This window comes from Nerophis lumbriciformis, linkage group LG27, assembly GCF_033978685.3.
Source record: "Nerophis lumbriciformis linkage group LG27, RoL_Nlum_v2.1, whole genome shotgun sequence".
NCBI classification, from domain to species: Eukaryota; Metazoa; Chordata; class Actinopteri; order Syngnathiformes; family Syngnathidae; genus Nerophis; species Nerophis lumbriciformis.
The window spans coordinates 32100125-32123402 of record NC_084574.2 but is presented as its reverse complement, the minus strand read 5'-3'; the positions used below and the strand labels follow the sequence as shown (position 1 = coordinate 32123402).

Sequence of the window (23278 nt, the reverse complement as noted above, 5' to 3'; positions counted from 1 at the left end):
TGGTGAAGAAGGAGCTGAGCCGGAAGGCAAAGCTCTCAATTTATCGGTCGATCTACGTTCCCATCCTCACCTATGGTCATGAGCTTTGGGTTATGACCGAAAGGACAAGATCACGGGTACAAGCGGCCGTAATGAGTTTCCTCCGCCGGGTGGCGGGTCTCTCCCTTAGAGATAGGGTGAGAAGCTCTGTCATTCGGGGGGAGCTCAAAGTAAAGCCGCTGCTCCTCCACATCGAGAGGAGCCAGATGAGGTGGTTCGGGCATCTGGTCAGGATGCCACCCGAACGCCTCCCTAGGGAGGTGTTTAGGGCACGTCCCACCGGTAGGAGGCCGCGGGGAAGACCCAGGACACGTTGGGAAGACTATGTCTCCCGGCTGGCCTGGGAACGCCTCGGGGTCCCACAGGAAGAGCTGGACGAAGTGGCTGGGGAGAGGGAAGTCTGGGCTTCCCTGCTTAAGCTGTTGCCCCCGCGACCCGACCTCGGATAAGCGGAAGAAGATGGATGGATGGATGGATGGAGGTGAAGCTTTGTCAGTGTGCCATGTGTTACACCCAGTTTACCCTAGGGCAACAACTTTAATATATGTTTGATGAAACGTGATTATGTGCATGAGTGTAAGTATGCATATGTACTTGTATATGTACAGAATGTGTATATGTGTTAGTACAATGAATGTATATGTACAGAGTGTGTATATGTGTTTGTATAGTAAGTGTATATGTACAGTATGTGTATGTGTATGTTTGTATATTGAATGTGCGTGTGGATGTACGAACTTTAGGTATGTAAATATGTACTGTAATGTTAAAGTATCAAACAACAGAAGAATACGTGATTATTACATTTTAACAGAAGTGTAGATAGAACATGTTGAAACTGAAAATAACCAGATATTAATAGTAAATGAACAAGTAAATTAAAAATACATTTTTACAGCTTGTCCTTTATAATTTTGACAAAATAATAGAATGAAGAATGACACAATATGTTACTGCATATGTCAGCAGACTAACTATGAGCCTTTGTTTGCTTACTTACTACTAAAAAACAAGTTGTCTTGTATGTTCACTATTTTATTTAAGGAAAAAAATAGTTCTTTATTTGCAATAAGAAACATATGTTTAATGTACTCTAAGATGTGTTGTTAAAATAAAGCCAATATTTTTTGTTGCTGTCCCCTTTATTTAGAAAAGTATAGAAAAGTATTGAGTATTTTGGTACCGGTACCGGTACCAAAATATTGGTATCAAGACAACCCTAATGCATTGAGTTGATCGCTGACCATATAGCAACCCGTGCCGCCATTCAGGTAACCATCTATGGTTAAGGTAAAAAAAAAAACATGTACAGCCCCCAAAACTGATGTGATTAATCTACGTATATACATGATTAATGCAATAATCTATTGCTTAATCACATGCGAGAACTTGTTATTTTTGACTGTACTAATTTTAACACTACAGTATTTGACTCCAACCAGAATTCAATTAGATGTGCAGGTTTTTGAGCAATACAGGTACATGGCAAATCATTTATTCAATGTCATGACTTGGACTTTGGCTTGGTTTGTTCTCCCGTGGTGCAAATGAACTGGACTGGTCAAGGCTTGAAGGTGCGTACATGATTTATTTAAACTATCAAAAAAGGAATAAACGAAAAGCGCGCACAGGGGCGGAGGTACAAAACTAGACTAAAAACACAAAACTTGCACATTGGCAGAAACTATGAACAATTAAACAAAACACTAACTGTGGCTTAATAAAAAAAAAAACTTACTTGGCATGGAACCGGCATGAAAAAAAAGAGTAGCAAGGGTCATCAGGGTGTGGAGAGTGTGCAGGAGCGTAAATGCGGGGATGTCGTCAGGACGAACAACAGAAAATGAATGAACTTAAATACTATGGACATGATTAGTGAAAGCAGGTGCGTGACTCAAAACGTGAAACAGGTGCGTGACGTGACAGGTGAAAACTAATGGTTGCTATGGTGACAAGAGTGCACAATGAGTCCAAACGTGGAACATGTGCGTGACGTGACAGGTGAAACTAATGGTTGCTATGGTGACAAAACAAAACAAAAGTGCACAAAAAGTCCAAAATTTAAACCGAACATTACTAAAACAAAACATGATCACACAGACATGACAGAATCCCCCCCTTACGGACAGATCCCAGATGTCCAAAAACAGAAAATATCAACAAGTCATGGGAGGGCGGGAGGGGGACATGGCGGTGGGTCGCCAGGCCACGTGTCCCCGTATCCACCGGGGCAGAGTTAGGTGGCGGCGGCGAGTGGAACGCCGCTGCAGCAGGCGAGGCGGGCGCCCAGGGAATGACCACATTCGTGGCCGACTGGGAGGTGGGCGCACTTGGCGTGGCGGGCGACCAGGTAGCGGCCATATCCGTGGCCGACGAGGAGGCAGGCGCATCGTCATCGTGGCAGGCGTGGCTTGGCGTGGTGAGTCAGGCGGCGAAGCTTGGCGTGGCGCGTCAGGCGGCGAAGCTCGGCGTGGCGCGTCAGGCGGCGAAGCTCGGCGTGGGTCTTGGTATAGGTCTTGGTCTTGGCGTGGGTCTTGGTCTTGGCGTGGCAGGTCTTGGTCTTGGCATGGCGGGTCTTGGTCTTGGCATGGCGGGTCTTGGTCTTGGCATGGCGGGTCTTGGTCTTGGCATGGCGGGTCTTGGTCTTGGCATGGCGGGTCTTGGTCTTGGCATGGCGGGTCTTGGTCTTGGTCTTGGCATGGCGGGTCTTGGTCTTGGTCTTGGCATGGCGGGTCTTGGCGTCGTGAAGCTGCGACTGGCAGCACTTGGCGTCGTGAAGCTGCGACTGGCGGCACTTGGCGTCGTGAAGCTGCGACTGGCGGCACTTGGCGTCGTGAAGCTGCGACTGGCGGCACTTGGCGTCGTGAAGCTGCGACTGGCGGCACTTGGCGTCGTGAAGCTGCGACTGGCGGCACTTGGCGTCGTGGAGCTGCGACTGGCGGCACTTGGCGTCGTGGAGCTGCGACTGGCGGCACTTGGCGTCGTGGAGCTGCGACTGGCGGCACTTGGCGTCGTGGAGCTGCGACTGGCGGCACTTGGCGTCGTGGAGCTGCGACTGGCGGCAATTGGCGTGGAGGGTCTTGGTCTTGGGCTTGGCGTGGAGGGTCTTGGTCTTGGACCTGTTGAGCTGGTACCGGAGCTTGGCGTCGTGGAGCTGGTACCGGAGCTTGGCGTCGTGGAGCTGGTACCGGAGCTTGGCGTCGTTGAGCTGGTACCGGAGCTTGGCGTCGTGAAGCTGGTACCGGAGCTTGGCGTCGTGGAGCTGGTACCGGAGCTTGGCGTCGTGGAGCTGGTACCGGAGCTTGGCGTCGTGGAGCTACTGGTGCAGGTGGAGGTGGTCTAGCTGGGGGTTGCGGCTTGGCATGGCGAAGCTGAGTCACCCCACCTGTACAGTTCCCAGCCCTATCCCCCCCCTCAAGGAGCGGATACGAGACGCGCTCCCCGCGGTCTGGAACCATTTTTAGGGGTGGGTGGAGGGAGGTCAGGAGGGGGGCAGAATCCTCCCCACTAAATTGTCCAAAAAATATTTCTTTTCCCCCACCTGGTGTTGTGTGGGCGGAAAAAAAGAAACATTTTGTGACGGGGGCGGGGCTTGAGTCTTGGGGGGCAAGGACTGTCCCAGTGGGCGGGTCTGTGAAAAAATGTTCTGAAAGTGTCTGATTCTGGCAAAAAAGTCCTTTGGTGGTGGCTGATAGACAAAGTTAACATCTTGGTCTCTGACGTCATCACCAGTGGGTGGGGTGACGTCATGACAAGGCGGCGGCGTGATATCATCTGCGGGGAAACTTTTTTGCTGACGACATCTGTCATGACTTGGACTTTGGCTTGGTTTGTTCTCCCGTGGTGCAAATGAACTGGACTGGTCAAGGCTTGAAGGTGCGTACATGATTTATTTAAACTATCAAAAAAGGAATAAACGAAAAGCGCGCACAGGGGCGGAGGTACAAAACTAGACTAAAAACACAAAACTTGCACATTGGCAGAAACTATGAACAATTAAACAAAACACTAACTGTGGCTTAATAAAAAAAAAACTTACTTGGCATGGAACCGGCATGAAAAAAAAGAGTAGCAAGGGTCATCAGGGTGTGGAGAGTGTGCAGGAGCGTAAATGCGGGGATGTCGTCAGGACGAACAACAGAAAATGAATGAACTTAAATACTATGGACATGAAAGCAGGTGCGTGACTCAAAACGTGAAACAGGTGCGTGACGTGACAGGTGAAAACTAATGGTTGCTATGGTGACAAGAGTGCACAATGAGTCCAAACGTGGAACAGGTGCGTGACGTGACAGGTGAAACTAATGGTTGCTATGGTGACAAAACAAAACAAAAGTGCACAAAAAGTCCAAAATTTAAACCGAACATTACTAAAACAAAACATGATCACACAGACATGACATTCAATATTTAAAAAATGTTGTGCAAAATAAAAACATTTACAGGTTTTCCTATTTAGAACTCTTCCCTGCTTAACTTCAACCTTTACAATCGGTGTGCAGTTCTCCGACCTTTGTCACTATGAGAGATTCTACTATGACAAAAACAAAGAAGAGGCGAGCTATTTGGGTGTTATTTGCATGACTGGCAACGTTTAAATTATTCTTTTTTTTACAAAGCACATGTTAACTCACATTTTACACAAATTACTATGTGTGTAAAATGATGTGACAACATCTAGATGTATAAATGTTGGACTTTTGCAGCTGAGCAGGTGGAACCAGCAGAATATTTGGTTTTGATAACATTTGCATAGATGGGATGAGTTGGTGAGTCCAGGTGTGATTGGTGACCATCAGAGAACGTCTGTGCTGGATTTCTCTTAATAGATCTTGGTTCTTTAGTGTTGACGTAAACGTTTTCCTGTGTGACGAAAAAAAGAAGAATATGTGTTAAAAGTTGAAAAAGACACTTAACGAATAACGAATTGGGTCACCTTGTCTCCATGGTTTTACATGCAGTAGTAAACTGTAGTGGTGTCCAGTTATTGGAGCCTTTAGTATTGATACTGATCCAATACGATATCAGCCCAAATCAGAAATACTTGCATTATTTTTTTTAGTGCGGAATGTTAAAAAAAAGGCTTGAAAAAGTGAAAATACTCAGGGTCTGGTCTACAAAGAAAAAAAAACAAGTGCTAAATAGCATGTGCAAACTATAAAATTGTGTGGCCTATTAGTGGGCGTGTTGCGGGTGGTCTACTAAAACTGCACGTGCAATTGATAAGAAGTTTAAATGTGGTGCTGACACCCTATTTAAATTAGGGTTTTTTTGGTGTGCTACCAGCTGTGCTCATGGAAACACTCATTTTCCTTTACATTCACAACATCATAATCCCATTTTAAAACTCATTTGTATACACTAGCCTTTAAATAGACCCCCCTTTTAGACCAGTTGATCTGTCGTCTCTCTTCTGCTCCCCCCCCCCCTTCTCCTGCGTGGAGAGGTTATTAAGTGACAACAGATGAAGCGCTAGCTGTTCAAAGTCGGGACCCGGGCTGGACCACTCATCTGTGCATCAGTTGATGACGTCTCTGTGCTGCTGACTTGTCTCCACTCAAGATGATCCCCTGCTGGCCCCACTATGGACTGGACTCTCACACTATTATGTTAGATCCACTATGGACTGGACTCTCACACTATTATGTTAGATCCACTATGGACTGGACTCTCACACTATTATGTTAGATCCACTATGGACTGGACTCTCACACTATTAACTAGATCCACTCGACGTCCATTGCACCAGTCGCCTATGGGCGGGGTCCCCACATCTGCAGTGCCCTCCAAAGATTCTCATTGTATCCCATTGGGTTGAGTTTTTTCTTGCCCTGACTCCCTGCCGAGAATGTCGTTGTGACCTTGTGCAGCCCTTTGAGACACTCGTGATTTAGGGCTATACAAATAAACTTTTGAGTAGAAGCATTTAAGTCCCATCTTAAAACTCATTTGTATACTCTATCCTTTAAATAACCAGTTGATCTGCCGTTTCTTTTCTTTTCTGCCCCCCTTTCCCTTGTGGAGGGGGGGGGGGGGCACAGGTCCGGTGGCCATGGATGAAGTGCTGGCTGTCCAGAGTCGGGACCCGGGGTGGACCGCTCGCCTGTGCATCGGTTGGGGACGTCTCTGCGCTGCTGACCCGTCTCCGCTCGGAATGGTCTCCTGCTGGCCCCACTATGGACTGGACTCTCGCTATTATGTTAGATCTACTATGGACTGGACTTTCACAATATTATGCTAGACCCACTCGACGTCCATTGCATGCCTAGAGGGGGGAGAGGGGTCACCCACATCTACAGTCCGATAATAGCTTTTTTGCCGATATCCGATATTCCGATATTGTCCAACTCTTAATTACCGATACCGATATCAACCGATACCGATATATACAGTCGTGGAATTGACACATTATTATGCCTAATTTGGACAACCAGGTATGGTGAAGATAAGGTCCTTTTTTTTTTTTTTTAAATCATAAAATAAAATATCCATCCATCCATCCATTTTCTACCGCTTATTCCCTTTGGGGGTCGCGGGGGGCGCTGGAGCCTATCTCAGCTACAATCGGGCGGAAGGCGGGGTACACCCTAGACAAGTCGCCACCTCATCGCAGGGCCAACACAGATAGACAGACAACATTCACACTCACATTCACACACTAGGGCCAATTTAGTGTTGCCAATCAACTTATCCCCAGGTGCATGTCTTTGGAGGTGGGAGGAAGCCGAAGTACCCGGAGGGAACCCACGCAGTCACGGGGAGAACATGCAAACTCCACACAGAAAGATCCCGAGCCCGGGATTGAACCCAAGACTACTCAGGACCTTCGTATTGTGAGGCAGATGCACTAACCCCTCTGCCACCAAATAAAATAAAAGATAAATAAATTAAAAACATGTTCTTGAATAAAAAATAAAGTGAGGGAAGAGTGGATCGTGAGATCGACAGGCGGATCGGTGCGGCGTCTTCAGTAATGCGGACGCTGTATCGATCCGTTGTGGTGAAGAAGGAGCTGAGCCGGAAGGCAAAGCTCTCAATTTACCGGTCGATCTACGTTCCCATCCTCACCTATGGTCATGAGCTTTGGGTTATGACCGAAAGGACAAGATCACGGGTACAAGCGGCCGAAATGAGTTTCCTCCGCCGGGTGGCAGGTCTCTCCCTTAGAGATAGGGTGAGAAGCTCTGTCATCCGGGGGGAGCTCAAAGTAAAGCTGCTGCTCCTCTACATCGAGAGGAGCCAGATGAGGTGGTTCGGGCATCTGGTCAGGATGCCACCCGAGCGCCTCCCTAGGAAGGTGTTTAGGGCATGTCCGACCGGTAGGAGGCCACGGGGAAGACCCAGGACACGTTGGGAAGACTATGTCTCCCGGCTGGCCTGGGAACGCCTCGGGATCCCCCGGGAGGAGCTGGACGAAGTGGCTGGGGAGAGGGAAGTCTGGGCTTCCCTGCTTTGGCTGCTGCCCCCGCGACCCGACCTCGGATAAGCGGAAGAAGATGGATGGATGGATGAATATAAAAACAGTTACATAGAAACTAGTAATTATTGAAAATGAGTAAAATTAACTGTTAAAGGTTAGTACTATTAGTGGACCAGCAGCACACACAATCATGTGTGCTTACGGACTGCATCCCTTGCAGACTGTATTGATATATATTGATATATAATGTAGGAATCAGAATATTAATAACAGAAAGAAACAACCCTTTTGTGTGAATGAGTGTAAATGAGTGGGGTAGGGAGGTTTTTTGGGTTGGTGCACTAATTGTAAGTGTATCTTGTGTTTTTTATGTTGATTTAATTAAAAAATAATAATAATTAAAAAAAATAAAAATAAAAATACAAACGATACCGATAATAAAAAAAACGATACAGATCATTTCCGATATTACATTTTAAAGTGGACATCTCTAGTGGATAGGTTTGAAGCATGATAGTGCATGATACTGATAAGGGTCGTACTATGGCCCCCTCCAGGTGCGCCTGTCCCACTATTTGAGAAGAACTGGTTATGAGTGAGCGCCCAAGCAAGGCACACTTCCCCTTTGAAAAAGATGGCCGTTGCACAAAATGATGACACAAACACACACACACACATACAGTAAGTGCAAGCGCACAACATAGCCAAGGAATACTATAACTAATGCAATTGCTTCTCCCAAGTTGTTGTTTTTACCTTTATTTGCTATTTATTTTAAGGATCTCTTTTGCAAGGCAGTCCTGCCACACACATTCATACACCAGGGTGAATTGCACTGGGAGCAAGGTGGCGTAGTGTCTTACCCAAGGACACAACGGGAGTGACTGAGATGGTGGAAGCTGGATTCGTAGTAGGAACCCCCAAGTTTCTGGACGACATTTCTATCATCTGAGCCATATGATATATGCCCTGTGAAATGATGGAATCACCAGACTTGAAGGATGTTCATTCAGTTCAAAACTATAGTCATTCAAAACAGCAATTTTCCGGCTTTAAGAAACACTAAGAAATAAAGAATGTGAATTGTAGTCGTCAGTAACAGTTTTATTTTTAGATCACGAAGAGTGAAAAAGATGGACTCATGAAAAACCACGACGACACAGTACTTTGTTGCACCACCTCGGGCTGTTATAACAGCTTGCAGTCTCTGAAACATGAACTTTCCGACTGACAAACAATATTCTTCATTGATCTTGCTCCAACTTACTCTGATTGCTGTTGACAGATCAGCTTTGGACCATTTTCACCACAAATTTGCATTTGGATTGACGTCCGGACTATTGGCAGGCCATGACATTAACCTTATGTATCTTTCTTAAGGAAAGTGTTCAGTTTTTGCTTTATGGGCAAGATGCATTATCATCTTGAAAAAGGATGTCATCATCCCCAAACATCCTTTCGATTGATAGAATAAGAAAAGTGTCCAAAATGTCAATGTAAACGTTTGCATTTATTGAAGATAAACATGCAGCCCCATATCATCAATGACTGTGGACAGTTACGTGTTTTCTTCAGGCAGTCGTCTTCATAAATCTCATTAGAACGACACCAAACAAAGCAAATTTGCGATTCATCACTGAAAATGACTTTCATCCGGTCATGTTTAGTCCATCATTTATCATCCTCAGCCCAATGGAACCTAGTTTTTTTTCTTTTAAGGTATTAATGACGGCTTTTATTTCCCATTTCCTTCGGTTATTCCAAATTGGGTTGTGCAGTTTAGCGCTCCTTGACCCAATAATTGGTTAAAATTTATAAATTCTACTGCTGGTTTGTCCTACTCCTTCCCAACTACTGATCGAAATTATTTTTATTTTTTTATTAAAATATACTCAAAAGCAAGATATGAGTGACATTATTTTTTACAAGAATTGCCGTGTATGGTCATAGTAGTTCTATACAGCATGCTCAAATATTTTCATGTACATAAGATGTGTGATTGTAAATAATGTTAATGAGATTAATCCTTAATAAAATTCCCTTCAAGAAAAAAGTACATTTTTAATTAAAAAAAAGCCTTTTACCCAAAAATGCGTTACTCATTGAAAAACAACCCAAAAATACTGCATAGTTTTGAAAACCCAGAAATTGAGTTAAAATAACCCTTATAACCCAAAAAATGGATCGCTCTTGTTGCGTTTGGACAAGTTGTTCCTCCCAGGGAATTCAAATTTCTGGTCGTCGCTCCCAAGCTCTTTACGACACTTAAAGCTGAGTAAAAGAACCACCAGAGACAGAATAGGTATTTTGTAATATATTTGCAAAGCTTTGCAAATATCATGAGACCAGTCCAGCATAGAACATTCAATCGCGCAGCTAAGATGGTCAGATCTAAAAAATGGAAACCTTCTCTTCTGTAAAGTCTCTCTCCCTCCCACCCTCGCTGTCTTGTCTTTCCAGCCCAAACACATGCCCATTGCCCTCCGCACCTGGACCCAAGAAGAGATAAAAGAAGGACTATCTCTCCTCCTTACATTCCATATTCAAGGTTAGCACAAAGTATTTGCAGACAACCAAAAGATCACAATTGGAAGAAAAACACTAGTTGTTTTGTAATATGATTATGAAAATAAAGAAGTAACACTTAAATGCGGATATATGTAAATATCTGCCTCCGACACTCCTCATAAAAATAACTCCAAAATTTAACCCAACACTCACAACTCATGAATTGGGTTATCAAAATAACCCAGCATTTTTTAGTGTGTGTGAACACGGAAGTGTCTTGTTTTACCTCTTCGTCGACGACATTGTCTGCACTGTTGCTGATAAACGCTTGTGGTTTCACTCTTGATCTGCACTTCCTGAAGGTTCCAGCAACCACCAAGGTAAAAAGCACAGCACCGGCCCCAGTAATACCATACCAAAAAGCAGCTGATCAAAAAGAGAGAAAAATAAAGGTAAGCAATTGTAAAAGTTAGAATGTGTCGCCAAATTATATTCACATTAAAGGCTACAACATTAGTGCACACATGCGAATAAAATAAAATAAATAAATAAAACACTATTAATGATAAATCCCGGACTATAAGTCGCTCTTTTTAACCATGCAGCTTATAAAAGTACGGCTGTATTGCAAATAGTTAAATAAAAAAACAAGCAAAGAGACTGATTAGTTGTGTTATTGTTTGTGCATCTTTTGAACAAGTACACTCACTGCAGGTACTGTAGTGCTGCAATGCCCTTCTGTTTCGACTAAGCTTTTAACCGGAAGCACAAGCGCCGTTCCGTCTTCCAGCCGTCCATAGCGTTTCTGCTTGTTTGGATTCTTCATTCATCACTCCAAGCTACGTTTTTAAGTTTTACCGTATAACTAAAATTGTTTATACTTACTAAACTCGCCATGCAGCAATATATGATATATGTCTATTACCTCACCGCTTCTATATTAGCTACCTCTCTTTATTTATAATGTATATTTTCTGCTCTCTATTTTATGCTGCCTTTTTTTTGCTGCAGCTGTTACATATACTGTAATATTGTACATGGTGATTGGGATTTGTTATATATTGTATATATTATATAAAAAAATATATAATGTTATATATTATATAATATAATAATATAATATATCAGTATATATTATAGACTGCATATATAATATGTAAATAGTGCATATATGTTGTATTTTATATTGCTACTATGGTACATTTTTAGTCTATTTTATAGCTGCATTATCCTTTCCAACCTTACCCTTTCCATCCTTTGTAACTGAGCTACTGTCTGGAACAATTTCCCTTGTGGATCAATAAAGTTTGTCTAAGTCTAAGTCTAAACCATTCCCTGTGTAATGTCTGTAGGACTGTTTTCATGCATATTTATACGTGCTATCATAATGTAATGAAGCTAGTGTTGTTGGCATTAGCTAATATGCTAACACGTTTACGGGCGTCTTTGTTCGTATTATTAACTTACAATGCCATTCTTTTTGTATTGTTTCAGTTTCGTCAATTCATCACCGTGGACTATGAGTCCGTTTCGCTGATTGGAGAGCGAGCTTCCACAGCCAGTGGGTCCATGATGAGGACGTTTTGTCCGATCAGCCGTTTTACTGCCATGTTACAGGCATGTAAATAAATATTTACAAAATATTTCCATGTAAATAATTCATTACACACTGTATATACCCTCGGCTTATAGTGGGAAAAATATGTTTCTTCTAAAAGTTAATGGATGCGCGCTATAATCTGGAAAATATGGTGTAAATATATATATATATTTCTAATTTCCGGCAGGTTGGTTTATTCATATAACACATTCAAATAGCAATAACATTAACAATAAAACAGAGAAAGGTCAGGATCATCAACACAGACTCATTCCCATTCAGGTAAATAAATAAGAGCTCAAAAACAAGGTAATTGCTGTAAAAAATTATAATAAAAAAGGGAAATGTATATTCTATCACTGTAAAGTGCTGTATTTCAAACTGTAATGAGATCTGATAGTCTTCAATAGTCGGTCTTAAACGCAACTTTTTCACCCGACCTCAGACCACTTCTGTTTTGTCTCTCTCTGAGGTTATCTTCACATCCTCTACCTCTATTCACTAATGGGGGGGAAAAAACTAGTAATAGCGATAAAGCAAGATTAATAATACAATCTAGGTGTGAAGGCCCTCTTGTTGACAAGTGTTTAGTTGATTCCTTTCTGTTAAACAACATTTATTGTGAGTCTTTGCAGGCCCTGAGTACCCACAGTTTTACTCGTAGCCTTCGTTTTTACGGTATGGTGTGGTTTATTTGTGTCAGACGTGCATCACAAGTTACATTAGGAACATACGTCAATATGTCTGAAAAGTAGTAGGAAGGCGCAAAGTTTATATTTTAATCTTACGCCTTCTCCACTCCAATAATGATAATTCAATAATTCCATAACTTTGACTTGTTTATATTTTGTTCACTTCCTGTGTGAAATAAAGGAAGGTGTTGTGGAAAAAAAATACCAATAAGAATAATAAATAAATATTTTAAAACAAACAATATTTCAGACAAATGCAGAAAGTAAATGTGACGGTGGAACAAAATGTACGCACAATTTACACATATTCAATACATATTTTAGACCACAACAAAGGTTAAAAGTAGATTAAGATCCTAATCTTTATTAAAAAGCAAGATATAAAATGTTTAAAACAAGGATACAAATAAGAATAAATTATTTAAAGTTATTGAAAGTGAATGTATTAACAATTATAGATGGATAAAGGTAAGTTAGAATGTTAAGGACAATACATAATGACAGGAAAAGCAAGGACAGTGGGCTCCATTCAGCAACCGCTCTTTAGAACAAATGTTGTTCTTAAGCCCACTTACGAAGTTTTTAAGGAGATTTTTGTATTCACCAATGTTTTCTCAGCTGGGATTTGTTCGTAGATAAGAACAAAATCTATGAGTGCTCCAGAGCACTCTTAGGGTGGCCTATTTGTTCTTAAATGTGACAAGTTCCCTTACTTCTATTGTCTAATGCTAAATTAATATCATAGGTAGATAGATAGATATAGATATAGATATAGATATAGATATAGATATAGATATAGATATAGATATAGATAAGACGACAGACAGACAGACAGACATATAGCAAAATGAGTAATATATAGACATTTCAAAATACCGTATGCGTGTGCGCTAGAGATGCGCGGTTTGCGGACACAACCGCGGAGTCCGCGGATTATCCGCGGATCGGGCGGATGAAATTTAAAAAAATAAGATTTTATCCGCTCGCGGGTCGGGTCGGGCGGATTAATTAGATATTTTTTTTATTTTTTTTTTATTTATTTTTTTTGCGGGTGGCAGTTAAACCAATTGGGAAATATATATACATAGTTAAATGTTGTTACCCACATACGAAAAACGAGCAGGCACCTGCAGCATATGCCACAACAGAAGAAAAAAAAAAAAAGAGATGGACACTTTTACGGAGGGAGAAGGGACGCCTCGCCGGGGTCCGGGACCGAGGCCCCTTCTCCCGAGAGGGCCCCACCGGGAGCCGTAGCTGAGGCGATCCGCGAGAAGGGCCTGACGCACGTCCAGGGTCACTACCGCGCCCACCGCACCGACACCCCGCCTCGTCCGCTTTCGCCGCGGCCGGCGTCACGCGCAGCAGGTAAGCAGCTTACCTGCCCGCCACCCCCGTGGCCGGGGGCTCGTAACATGGGTCACTCCGCGCGCTCCGCCCGCGCAGCTTACCTGCTTGCCACCCCTGTTGCCGGGGGCGCGTAAAAGGGGTCACTCCGCGCTCAGTGCGCTCACGAAAGGGGTGGCCGGGGCTCACCCTGGTTGATATAGAGAGCAGGACAGTGGCCATGGAATTTCATTTAAGGTTTGTGATAAACCATCAAACTCATTCGTTAAAAGGACTCTATAGTAATATAAAGCGAATTTTTCTGGACATTATCATGCAAGAAAAGTTTATTTTTGGGATCGCGATCACCGCGTAATGATTTTTAAAGGTTGCATTACATTATTAACTGTCCCATGTGATCAGCCAGTGCAATTGGAAGTCCATGCTCAATTATTGCCTCCGTAAATAAAACTTCGGCATTTATCACATCCAAAGAATCTGTTTGGGCGACGAAAAACGTTGAAAGTTTTCCACTTGTATCGCTAGCAACGGCATTAGACTTGTGTTTTTTTGTCCCAACGTGGTCTTTTACATCGCTAATTCCTCCGTGTCCGATCGAAAAATCTTGTCTGCACAAGGTGCAATTCGCGTAGTTTTCACCCTTTTTTTTTTTTTTAATTAATATTAGATATATAACAACGGGCGGATGGCGGGCGGATGCAGTTCTGATCAAACGTTACATCGGGTGGATGGCGGATGGTTGATGACTTTCTGACGCGGTTGCGGATGAGATAAATTACCTATCCGCGCATCTCTAGTGTGCGCACACACACACACACACACACACACACACATATACGCACACAATGGCAATGATTTTGCTGCTACTGCAAGATGTCGCAGATCGTGCCCAGGGGAGTCGCGGAAATTTCAAGTCCAAGTCGACCTATTTGCCTGAAGTGACAAATATTTATTTGAACGCTTTAGGCTACCGAGAGCAGTCCCCCCCTTTCTTAAACTTACATTTTGACATAATGTATTTCCTCCGCGGGAAAATAAGAATTTCTCTTATCTATTTGTGTTTTCTCCGTGTGTTTGATGTTCGCCTTTTCCGCCGTAATTGTGCCCTTACATGGGGAATTAAGGACGTTTACCTATGCAAATTACAGAATTAAGGGCGTTTACATATGCATATTGGGGAAATAAGGGCGTGTTTATATGCAAATTATGATAGACACGCACGCGCTAACCATTTGGCATTCAGCAACTTAAGAACAGCAGGTGGGAACAATTTGGGCATTTAGAATGAATTTGAATGGACTCCTCTTAGGAAATCACTTAGGAAGAAAGATAAGAGGAAAAGTTAGGAACTTATTTCTGAATGGGGCCCATTGAGGCTAAATATGAACACTACTTGGACTGTCATAAATAAAAAATATTAGACAAAATGTGTCTATGAATGTTCTCATTCATCCAGGTCATAGTCATCTCAGGGCAGTCAACTGGACTGTTTGGTTCCTTTGTCAAACAAACCAAGGAGTCCAGTTGCGATCAAATGAATGCCTTGAGATAGACATATTGTCTATTCAGTAATTTTATTTTATAAATTTAAAGCTGCTGTATGACTTAAGGGAATGAACTAAACACATTTAATTGATGAGTTTTTGATGACTCCTGGCGTTTTTTTTGTAATGCTGTTCGTTTTTTTCATTTTGGAAATATATTATTATTATTATTATTATATATCTCCTATATGAAAACATTTCTTGTCATAAGTATTTTCTTGCATTTAGATCAAAAGCATGAATGCACTGCTGTTGTGACGGTCCACCACCACTTCCCTGCAGAGCGCACAGTAGGTGTGCTAAAATAGTTTCTGTATTGCTCTGCAGATTGTGATTCTATATTGCATAAATGGTGTTACATATTATAGACGTGTGCTGTCATAGTTCAACAACATCGCACACAGGTTGGACAGCACAATAACATGACTGCGGAGGGCACATTACACGCAATTTTATAGTTTGCGCACGCTACATCACTTCGATCTTGTAGACCTGTACTTTGTGGACGCCGTAAGTTTTTGCTGTAGTCCAGCATTTTGTTTTTTTTTGTTTTTTTTTGTTTTGTTTTTTTTTATTAAATCAACATAGAAAAAAACACACGATACACTTTCAACTAGTGCATCAACCCAGAAAAAAAAAAAAAAAAAAAAACCCTCCCTCCCCTATTCACACTCACACACACCCACTCACACAAAAGGGGTTGTTTCTTTCTGCCAACAATATTCTGGTTTCCACAACATGGACAACACTTCTGCAAGGGACACAACACAGTCCCTGAAGCACACTTGATTGTTTGTGCTGCTGGTCCACTAACATTTTCATTTAATTACTATTTTTTCTTTCCCTTTTCTCCCTTATGTAATTATTTTTATATTGTTTACTTTCCTCTTTATCCAAGAAAATATTTATTTATCCTATCTATAAAAAAATAAAAATAAAATAAATAAATAAAAAAAGAAAGAAAGGACCTTATCTTCACCAGACCTGGCTGTAAATGAAATTAGCTTTGTTTAAAGGTTGTTTTTTTTTTTTTTTAAAACCAGGTCCAGTCCAGATAATGTCCAAGTCGGGTCCAGCAACACACACCTTCATTCATGTACACTGAGAAAACAAACAAACAAACAGCATTTTGTTTCTGTTTACTTTGTAGCCATTTCAGTTTTACTTTCGTTTTGCAGAGCCATTGCCTTTTCCTTCCCCTTTCCCTTTTGTTCATTTTTGGTTTAAAGGGGAACATTATCACAATTTCAGAAGGGTTAAAACCATTAAAAATCAGTTCCCAGTGGCTTATTTTATTTTTCGAAGTTTTTTTCAAAATTTTACCCATCACGCAATATCCCTAAAAAAAAAGCTTCAAAGTGCCTGATTTTAACCATCGTTATATACACCCGTCCATTTTCCTGTGACGTCACACAGTGATGCCAACACAAACAAACATGGCGCATAGAACAGCAAGCTATAGCGACATTAGCTCGGATTCAGACTCGGATGTCAGCGGCTTAAGCGATTCAACAGATTACGAATGTATTGAAACGGATGGTTGTAGTGTGGAGGCAGGTAGCGAAAACGAAATTGAAGAAGAAACTGAAGCTATTGAGCCATATCGGTTTGAACCGTATGCAAGCGAAACCGACGAAAACGACACGACAGCCAGCGACACGGGAGAAAGCGAGGACGAATTCGGAGATCGCCTTCTAACCAACGATTGGTATGTGTTTGTTTGGCATTAAAGGAAACTAACAACTATGAACTAGGTTTACAGCATATGAAATACATTTGGCAACAACATGCACTTTGAGAGTGCAGACAGTCCAATTTTCATCAATTAATATATTCTGTAGACATACCCTCATCCGCTCTCTTTTCCTGAAAGCTGATCTGTCCAGTTTTGGAGTTGATGTCAGCAGGCCAGGGAAGCTAGGGTCCATATTCTTCTCTTGATTATCTTCGGTGGCATAAGGGACGGTGTGAGCCAAGACATCCAGGGGGTTTAGCTCGCTCGTCTGCGGGAACAAACTGCCGCCATTGCTTGCCGTGCTACCGAGGTCTTTTGTCCCTGAATTGCTCACACACTCCGGCAGATTCAATGGGGGTCTGGCGGCAGATTTCTTTGACTTTATCGTTGGAAATGCATCTGCTTTGAGTGTCGCAGGATATCCACACATTCTTGCCATCTCTGTCGTAGCATAGCTTTCGTCGGTAAAGTGTGCGGAACAAACGTCCAATTTCTTGCCACTTTCGCATCTTTGGGCCACTGGTGCAACTTGAATCCGTCCCTGTTCGTGTTGTTACACCCTCCGACAACACACCGACGAGGCATGATGTCTCCAAGGTACGGAAAACAGTCGAAAAAACGGAAAATAACAGAGCTGATTTGACTCGGTGTTTGTAATGTGTTTGAAAAAATGGCGGATTGCTTCCCGATGCGACGTCGTTCCGAGAGCGAATAATAGAAAGGCGTTTAATTCGCTAAAATTCACCCATTTAGAGTTCGGAAATCGGTTAAAAAAATATATGGTCTTTTTTCTGCAACATCAAGGTATATATTGACGCTTACATAGGTCTGGTGATAATGTTCCCCTTTAAGCATTACATACCTTTTTACCTGCACACTGCCTCCCGCTTTGGTCTGCATATTGGGATCCCAACAAACCATCCTCGTCTCACCCGACACATTCCGACTTTTACAATGCAATGAACTTTGAACTACTGCCACCTACTGACATGGAGTATTACGTGGTTACCCTACTGAGTTCTACACAGTACAAACACTAAGCAACGGCCCATTATTTGCAGATTATAAAAATGGATGGATTTGCAAAAACTATTTTTTGGACCATTTAGGTGAAGTTGCATAATTCCCACGGCACGGTTGAAAAACACTGTCTTAGATCAGGGGTCGGCAACCCGCGGCTCTATGCGGCTCTTTAGCGCCGCCCTAGTGGCTCTCTGGAGCTTTTTCAAAAATGTATGAAAAATGGAAAAAGATGAGGGGGGAAAAAATATATTTTTTGTTTTAATATGGTTTCTGTAGGAGGACAAACATGACACAAACCTCCCTAATTGTTACAAAGCACACTGTTTATATTAAACATGCTTCACTGAGTCAAATATTTGGCGAACTCCGTTTTGTCCTACTAATTTTGGCGGTCCTTGAACTTACCGTAGTTTGTTTACATATATAACTTTCTCCGACTTTCGAGGACGTGTTTTATGCCACTTCTTTTTCTGTCTCATTTTGTCCACCAAACTTTTAACATTGTGCATGAATGCACAAAGGTGAGTTTTGTTGATGTTATTGACTTGTGTGGAGTGCTAATCAGACATATTTGGTCACTGCAAGACTGCAAGCTAATCGATGCTAACATGCTATTTAAGCTCGCTATATGTACATATTGCATCATTATGCCTAATTTGTAGCTATATTTGAGGTCATTTAGTTTCCTTTAAGTCATCTCAATTCAATGTATATCTCATGACACACTATCTGTATGTAATATGGCTTTTAATTTGTTGCGGCTCCAGACAGTTTTGTTTTTGTATTTTTGGTCCAATATGGCTCTTTCGACATTTTGGGTTGCCGACCCCTGTTTTAGATGAAGGCAGGTACTTAAGTTAAATGGAGGGGGGAAATGCCTCGCGGCTAGAATCCGTGCAACTGCAGAGGATTTTCACTTGCGTGCATGAAAGAATGGGACACTAAGGGACTAAATGAAAGCAAACATCCAGAGCCTGTCAGGTAAAGTAAGGTATCATATAGAAATATGCTAGTCGGCGAATGGTTCCTGTTGAATTAAACCTTCTTACCTGTAGGCCAGTTTGCACCCAGGTCCATTTCAGGTGTTGTTTGCGCAGAGGTGGAAGTGGTCCAATATGTGATAGACCTGATCGGTACAGATGTTGTTGCATGGTCTCCAACAGCCGGGTGGACTCCAACAGCTGTATGGATCATGCCATTTAATAAAGAGCAAACATCTAATGGGGTTAAAGCCATTTAATATAAGTAACAAAGAAAGACCTTTGACTTGTAGCTTCACTTCAATGTAGGTGTCCAACCCGAGCCTTTCCACACCGCACCAGTAAGTCCCAGAGTCTGACAGCCGGAGTTGCTTAAAGGTCACATTGAAGACTCCATTCCCCGCATCCTCCAGACATAGTTTACCTTGTGTGGCTTTTTTTCCAGGTTGTACTCGAGCCACTATGTGCTGCTGGGTCTTGCACGGAGCCCTGCACAAGTATTTAGTTGACTGAGATGCATATTGGTGTTGGCACTGGAAGGACACTTCAGCTCCTTCCAAACCTTTCACATTGACAGCCACTCCCCCAGTCCACGCACCTGCTAAATAAAACGTGAGTAACAGCATATTAGATTTTAGCCCACCACATTCTATTTATATCCGATATATGGAGTTGACGCCAGGCTTTGAAAAATTCTTACCGCACAGAAAAAAGATGATCACGCGTATGCGCCATATTCCGAAGCGCCTGCTGTTAGTGGCCATTGAATCTTACATGATCAGGGGGGTACTCTCCGTGCACACAAAGAGAAAATAGGCTTCCTGAACTTGACTTATAAGCTGCGGTGAGTACCTACCCAGAGAAGAGCTTCCTCATTTTCTCGTTTATGGCGCTCTCCTTTGGCTCAGACACGAAGGTGCAGCCAGATGTGTGTGCTTCAAAGTGCCTCACCTGCATTCCTGATGGGCCCCCCAGCATCCAAAATCCGGCCCACGGAAAGTCCCAAGTTAAAAAAAAAAGTATTTTAATTTTTAATTTTTTTATTTTAATTATTTATTTTTTATTATTATTATTATTATTTTATCTTTCCTTTCTAATCCATTTTCTACCGCTTGTTACTCTCAGTGTCTCCTAGCCGCTCAGGCAAATCATATTGTCTAAAAAATAATTATCCCATCGATAACGTGACAATGTTAAATGTTGATGAACATCAATGTTAATTGATGTTAAATGACAAAACGGATTATAAAGACAATGTATAAATATATATATATATATATATATATATATATATATATATATATATATATATATATATATATATATATATATATATATATATACAGTATATACAGCCCGGCTCCCGGCCAATTTTTTTTAACCCAATGCGGCCCCCGAGTCAAAAAGTTTGGGGACCCCTGGACTATATGTTATCCTCATGAGGTCCACATGTGAGCTGGAGCCTACCCCAGCTGACAGTTTGAGTCTGGATTCAGTTTTCAACACACATTTTTTTTTGTACAGTCAAACCCGCCTATCATTTTGTGGAATCAAGGGCCCAGACAAAGAAATCCCACTCATTCTTGTCGTGTTATTGATACACTATTGGCCTGATATACTAAAGCAGGGGTCCCCAAACTACAGGAAGTCCAAAGGTAAATACAAACATTTTAAAAATAATTTTAATTTATGTATTTATTTTTTGTCATTATTCTTTTAAATATGTCCTTTCTAGTCCATTTTCTACCGTTTGTTACTCTCAGTGTCTCCTAGCCGCTCAGGCAAATCATATTGTCTAAAAATGCATATATATATATATATATATATATATACATATATATGTGTGTATATATATATATATATATATATATACATATATATGTGTGTGTATATATATATATATATATATATATAAATATATATATATATATATATATATATATATATACACACACATATATATGTATATATATACGTATATATATGTGTATATATATATATATATATATATATATATATATATATATATATACACACACATATATATATATATATATATATATATATATATATATATATATATATAACACTAAAAATATATATATATATATTTATTTATTTTTTCGCACACTAATTGACTGAAAGAGTGCGCACTTGATGTCACGTTATCGATAGAAAAATGCATTTTTAACTTGACACTAAAAAATGCATTTTTCTATCGACAACGTGACATCAAGTGCGCACTCATTCGGTCAATTAGTGTGCAAGGAATATATATATATATAAAGATATATATAGTTGTTTGTGTGTTGTATAAATGTATATGTATATGTGTGTATCTATGTATATACATATATACAGGTAAAAGCCAGTAAATTAGAATATTTTGAAAAACTTGATTTATTTCACCGACACCAGCAGATGACATGGCACCCCAAACCATCACTGATGGTGGAAACTTTACACTAGACTTCAGGCAACGTGGATCCTGTGCCTCTCCTGTCTTCCTCCAGACTCTGGGACCTCGATTTCCAAAGGAAATGCAAAATTTGCATGGTTGGGTGATGGTTTGGGGTGCCATGTCATCTGCTGGTGTCGGTCCACTCTGTTTCCTGAGATCCAGGGTCAACGCAGCCGTCTACCAGCAAGTTTTAGAGCACTTCATGCTTCCTGCTGCTGACCTGCTCTATGGAGATGGAGATTTCAAGTTCCAACAGGACTTGGCGCCTGCACACAGCGCAAAATCTACCCGTGCCTGGTTTACGGACAATGGTATTTCTGTTCTAAATTGGCCCGCCAACTCCCCTGACCTTAGCCCCATAGAAAATCTGTGGGGTATTGTGAAAAGGAAGATGCAGAATGCCAGACCCAAAAACGCAGAAGAGTTGAAGGCCACTATCAGAGCAACCTGGGCTCTCATAACACCTGAGCAGTGCCAGAAACTCATCGACTCCATGCCACGCCGCATTAACGCAGTAATTGAGGCAAAAGGAGCTCCAACCAAGTATTGAGTATTGTACATGCTCATATTTTTCATTTTCATACTTTTCAGTTGGCCAACATTTCTAAAAATCCCTTTTTTGTATTAGCCTTAAGTAATATTCTAATTTTGTGACACACGGAATTTTGGATTTTCATTTGTTGCCACTTCAAATCATCAAAATTAAATGAAATAAACATTTGAATGCATCAGTCTGTGTGCAATGAATAAATATAATGTACAAGTTACACCTTTTGAATGCAATTACTGAAATAAATCAAGTTTTTCAAAATATTCTAATTTACTGGCTTTTACCTGTATATATATATATATATATATATATATATATATATATATATATATATATATATATATATATATATATATATATATATATATATATATGTATACATAGATACACACACATACATATACATTTATACAACACACATATATATATATATAAACAGCCCGACCCTCAGCCAAATTGTTTTCACCCGATACGGCCCCCGAGTCAAAAAGTTTGGGGACCCCTGTACTAAAGGTTTGCGTGTAATAAAACACGTTCAAACTTGACATCACATGCAAAGCTGATCTACCAAACTCATGAGCATAGGATTGCATCTCCCAAATTACAAAAAATAAGGAGTAGAATCAATTTAGCGTGCCTGTCCTCATGTATGCAAATAGAATCATTTAGCACTCGCAATATGATTTATTAAAGCTAAAACTGTTTGAGCCGCTGTTTTGCGTTTAAAAATAGTGTGTTGGTTGGCCTGCCCTCGCGCTCTGCCGCGCCGTCCTTCGCGCCCGGTGTCATGCCATCGTCTGACTGCGGGCTTTTCGGGGGTTGTCGCTGGGGGGAATTGATCGGCTGGTTCTTTGTTGACAGTGGGTTCCGAGGCTGTATCGCTGCCCTGCTGGCTTGTGTATGTGTGTGTAGGTATGTAATTATTATTGATATATATATATATATGTGTGTGTGTGTGTGTAACTGTGTATGTATGTTTATATATGTACAGTATATGTATGGATGTATGTATACATGTAGATATATATATATATATATATATATATATATATATATATATATATATATATAGTCAGGATTTCAGTTATATATCCATCCATCCATTTTCTAACACTTGTCCCGTTCGGGGGTGCTCTGCTGCATTTGGGTATATATACAGTACATATATATATATATATATATATATATATATATATAGGGGAGGCGCTCTCGGGGCCTGCTTGCCCACTGCAGTGAAAAAGTTGGGTGCTGGGGCCCACTCAAATATTAACACTGAATTAGTAATCTTACTCTCTGATTTTACCATACAATGCCAGAACAACTTTATTTACAAAGCCCTTTAAAAACAACCACAGTTGGTAAAACAAAGGGCTGCACAC

The 23278-nt window shown here is 41.2% G+C and overlaps 1 protein-coding gene across 3 annotated transcripts; it reads right to left on the bottom strand.

Moving 5' to 3' along the window:
* Nucleotides 1-3909: 3909 nt before the first annotated feature.
* On the bottom strand, nucleotides 3910-19687 carry LOC133624310 (CMRF35-like molecule 5). 3 transcript variants are annotated; one of them, XM_061987793.2, is made up of 6 exons: nucleotides 19589-19687; nucleotides 19169-19489; nucleotides 18958-19089; nucleotides 10254-10393; nucleotides 8323-8428; nucleotides 4737-4902 (listed from the first exon to the last, which is right to left on the bottom strand). In XM_061987793.2, the coding sequence occupies exons 1-6, from the start codon at nucleotides 19650-19652 to the stop codon at nucleotides 4880-4882; spliced, it is 786 nt and encodes a 261-aa protein (XP_061843777.2). In that variant the 5' UTR covers nucleotides 19653-19687; the 3' UTR covers nucleotides 4737-4879. The 3 variants fall into 3 exon arrangements, with proteins under 3 accessions (XP_061843775.2, XP_061843776.2, XP_061843777.2); XM_061987791.2 differs by lacking the exon at nucleotides 8323-8428 and having other exon boundaries at nucleotides 3910-4902; XM_061987792.2 differs by lacking the exon at nucleotides 8323-8428 and having other exon boundaries at nucleotides 3910-4902; nucleotides 19169-19486; nucleotides 19589-19684.
* Nucleotides 19688-23278: the final 3591 nt, after the last annotated feature.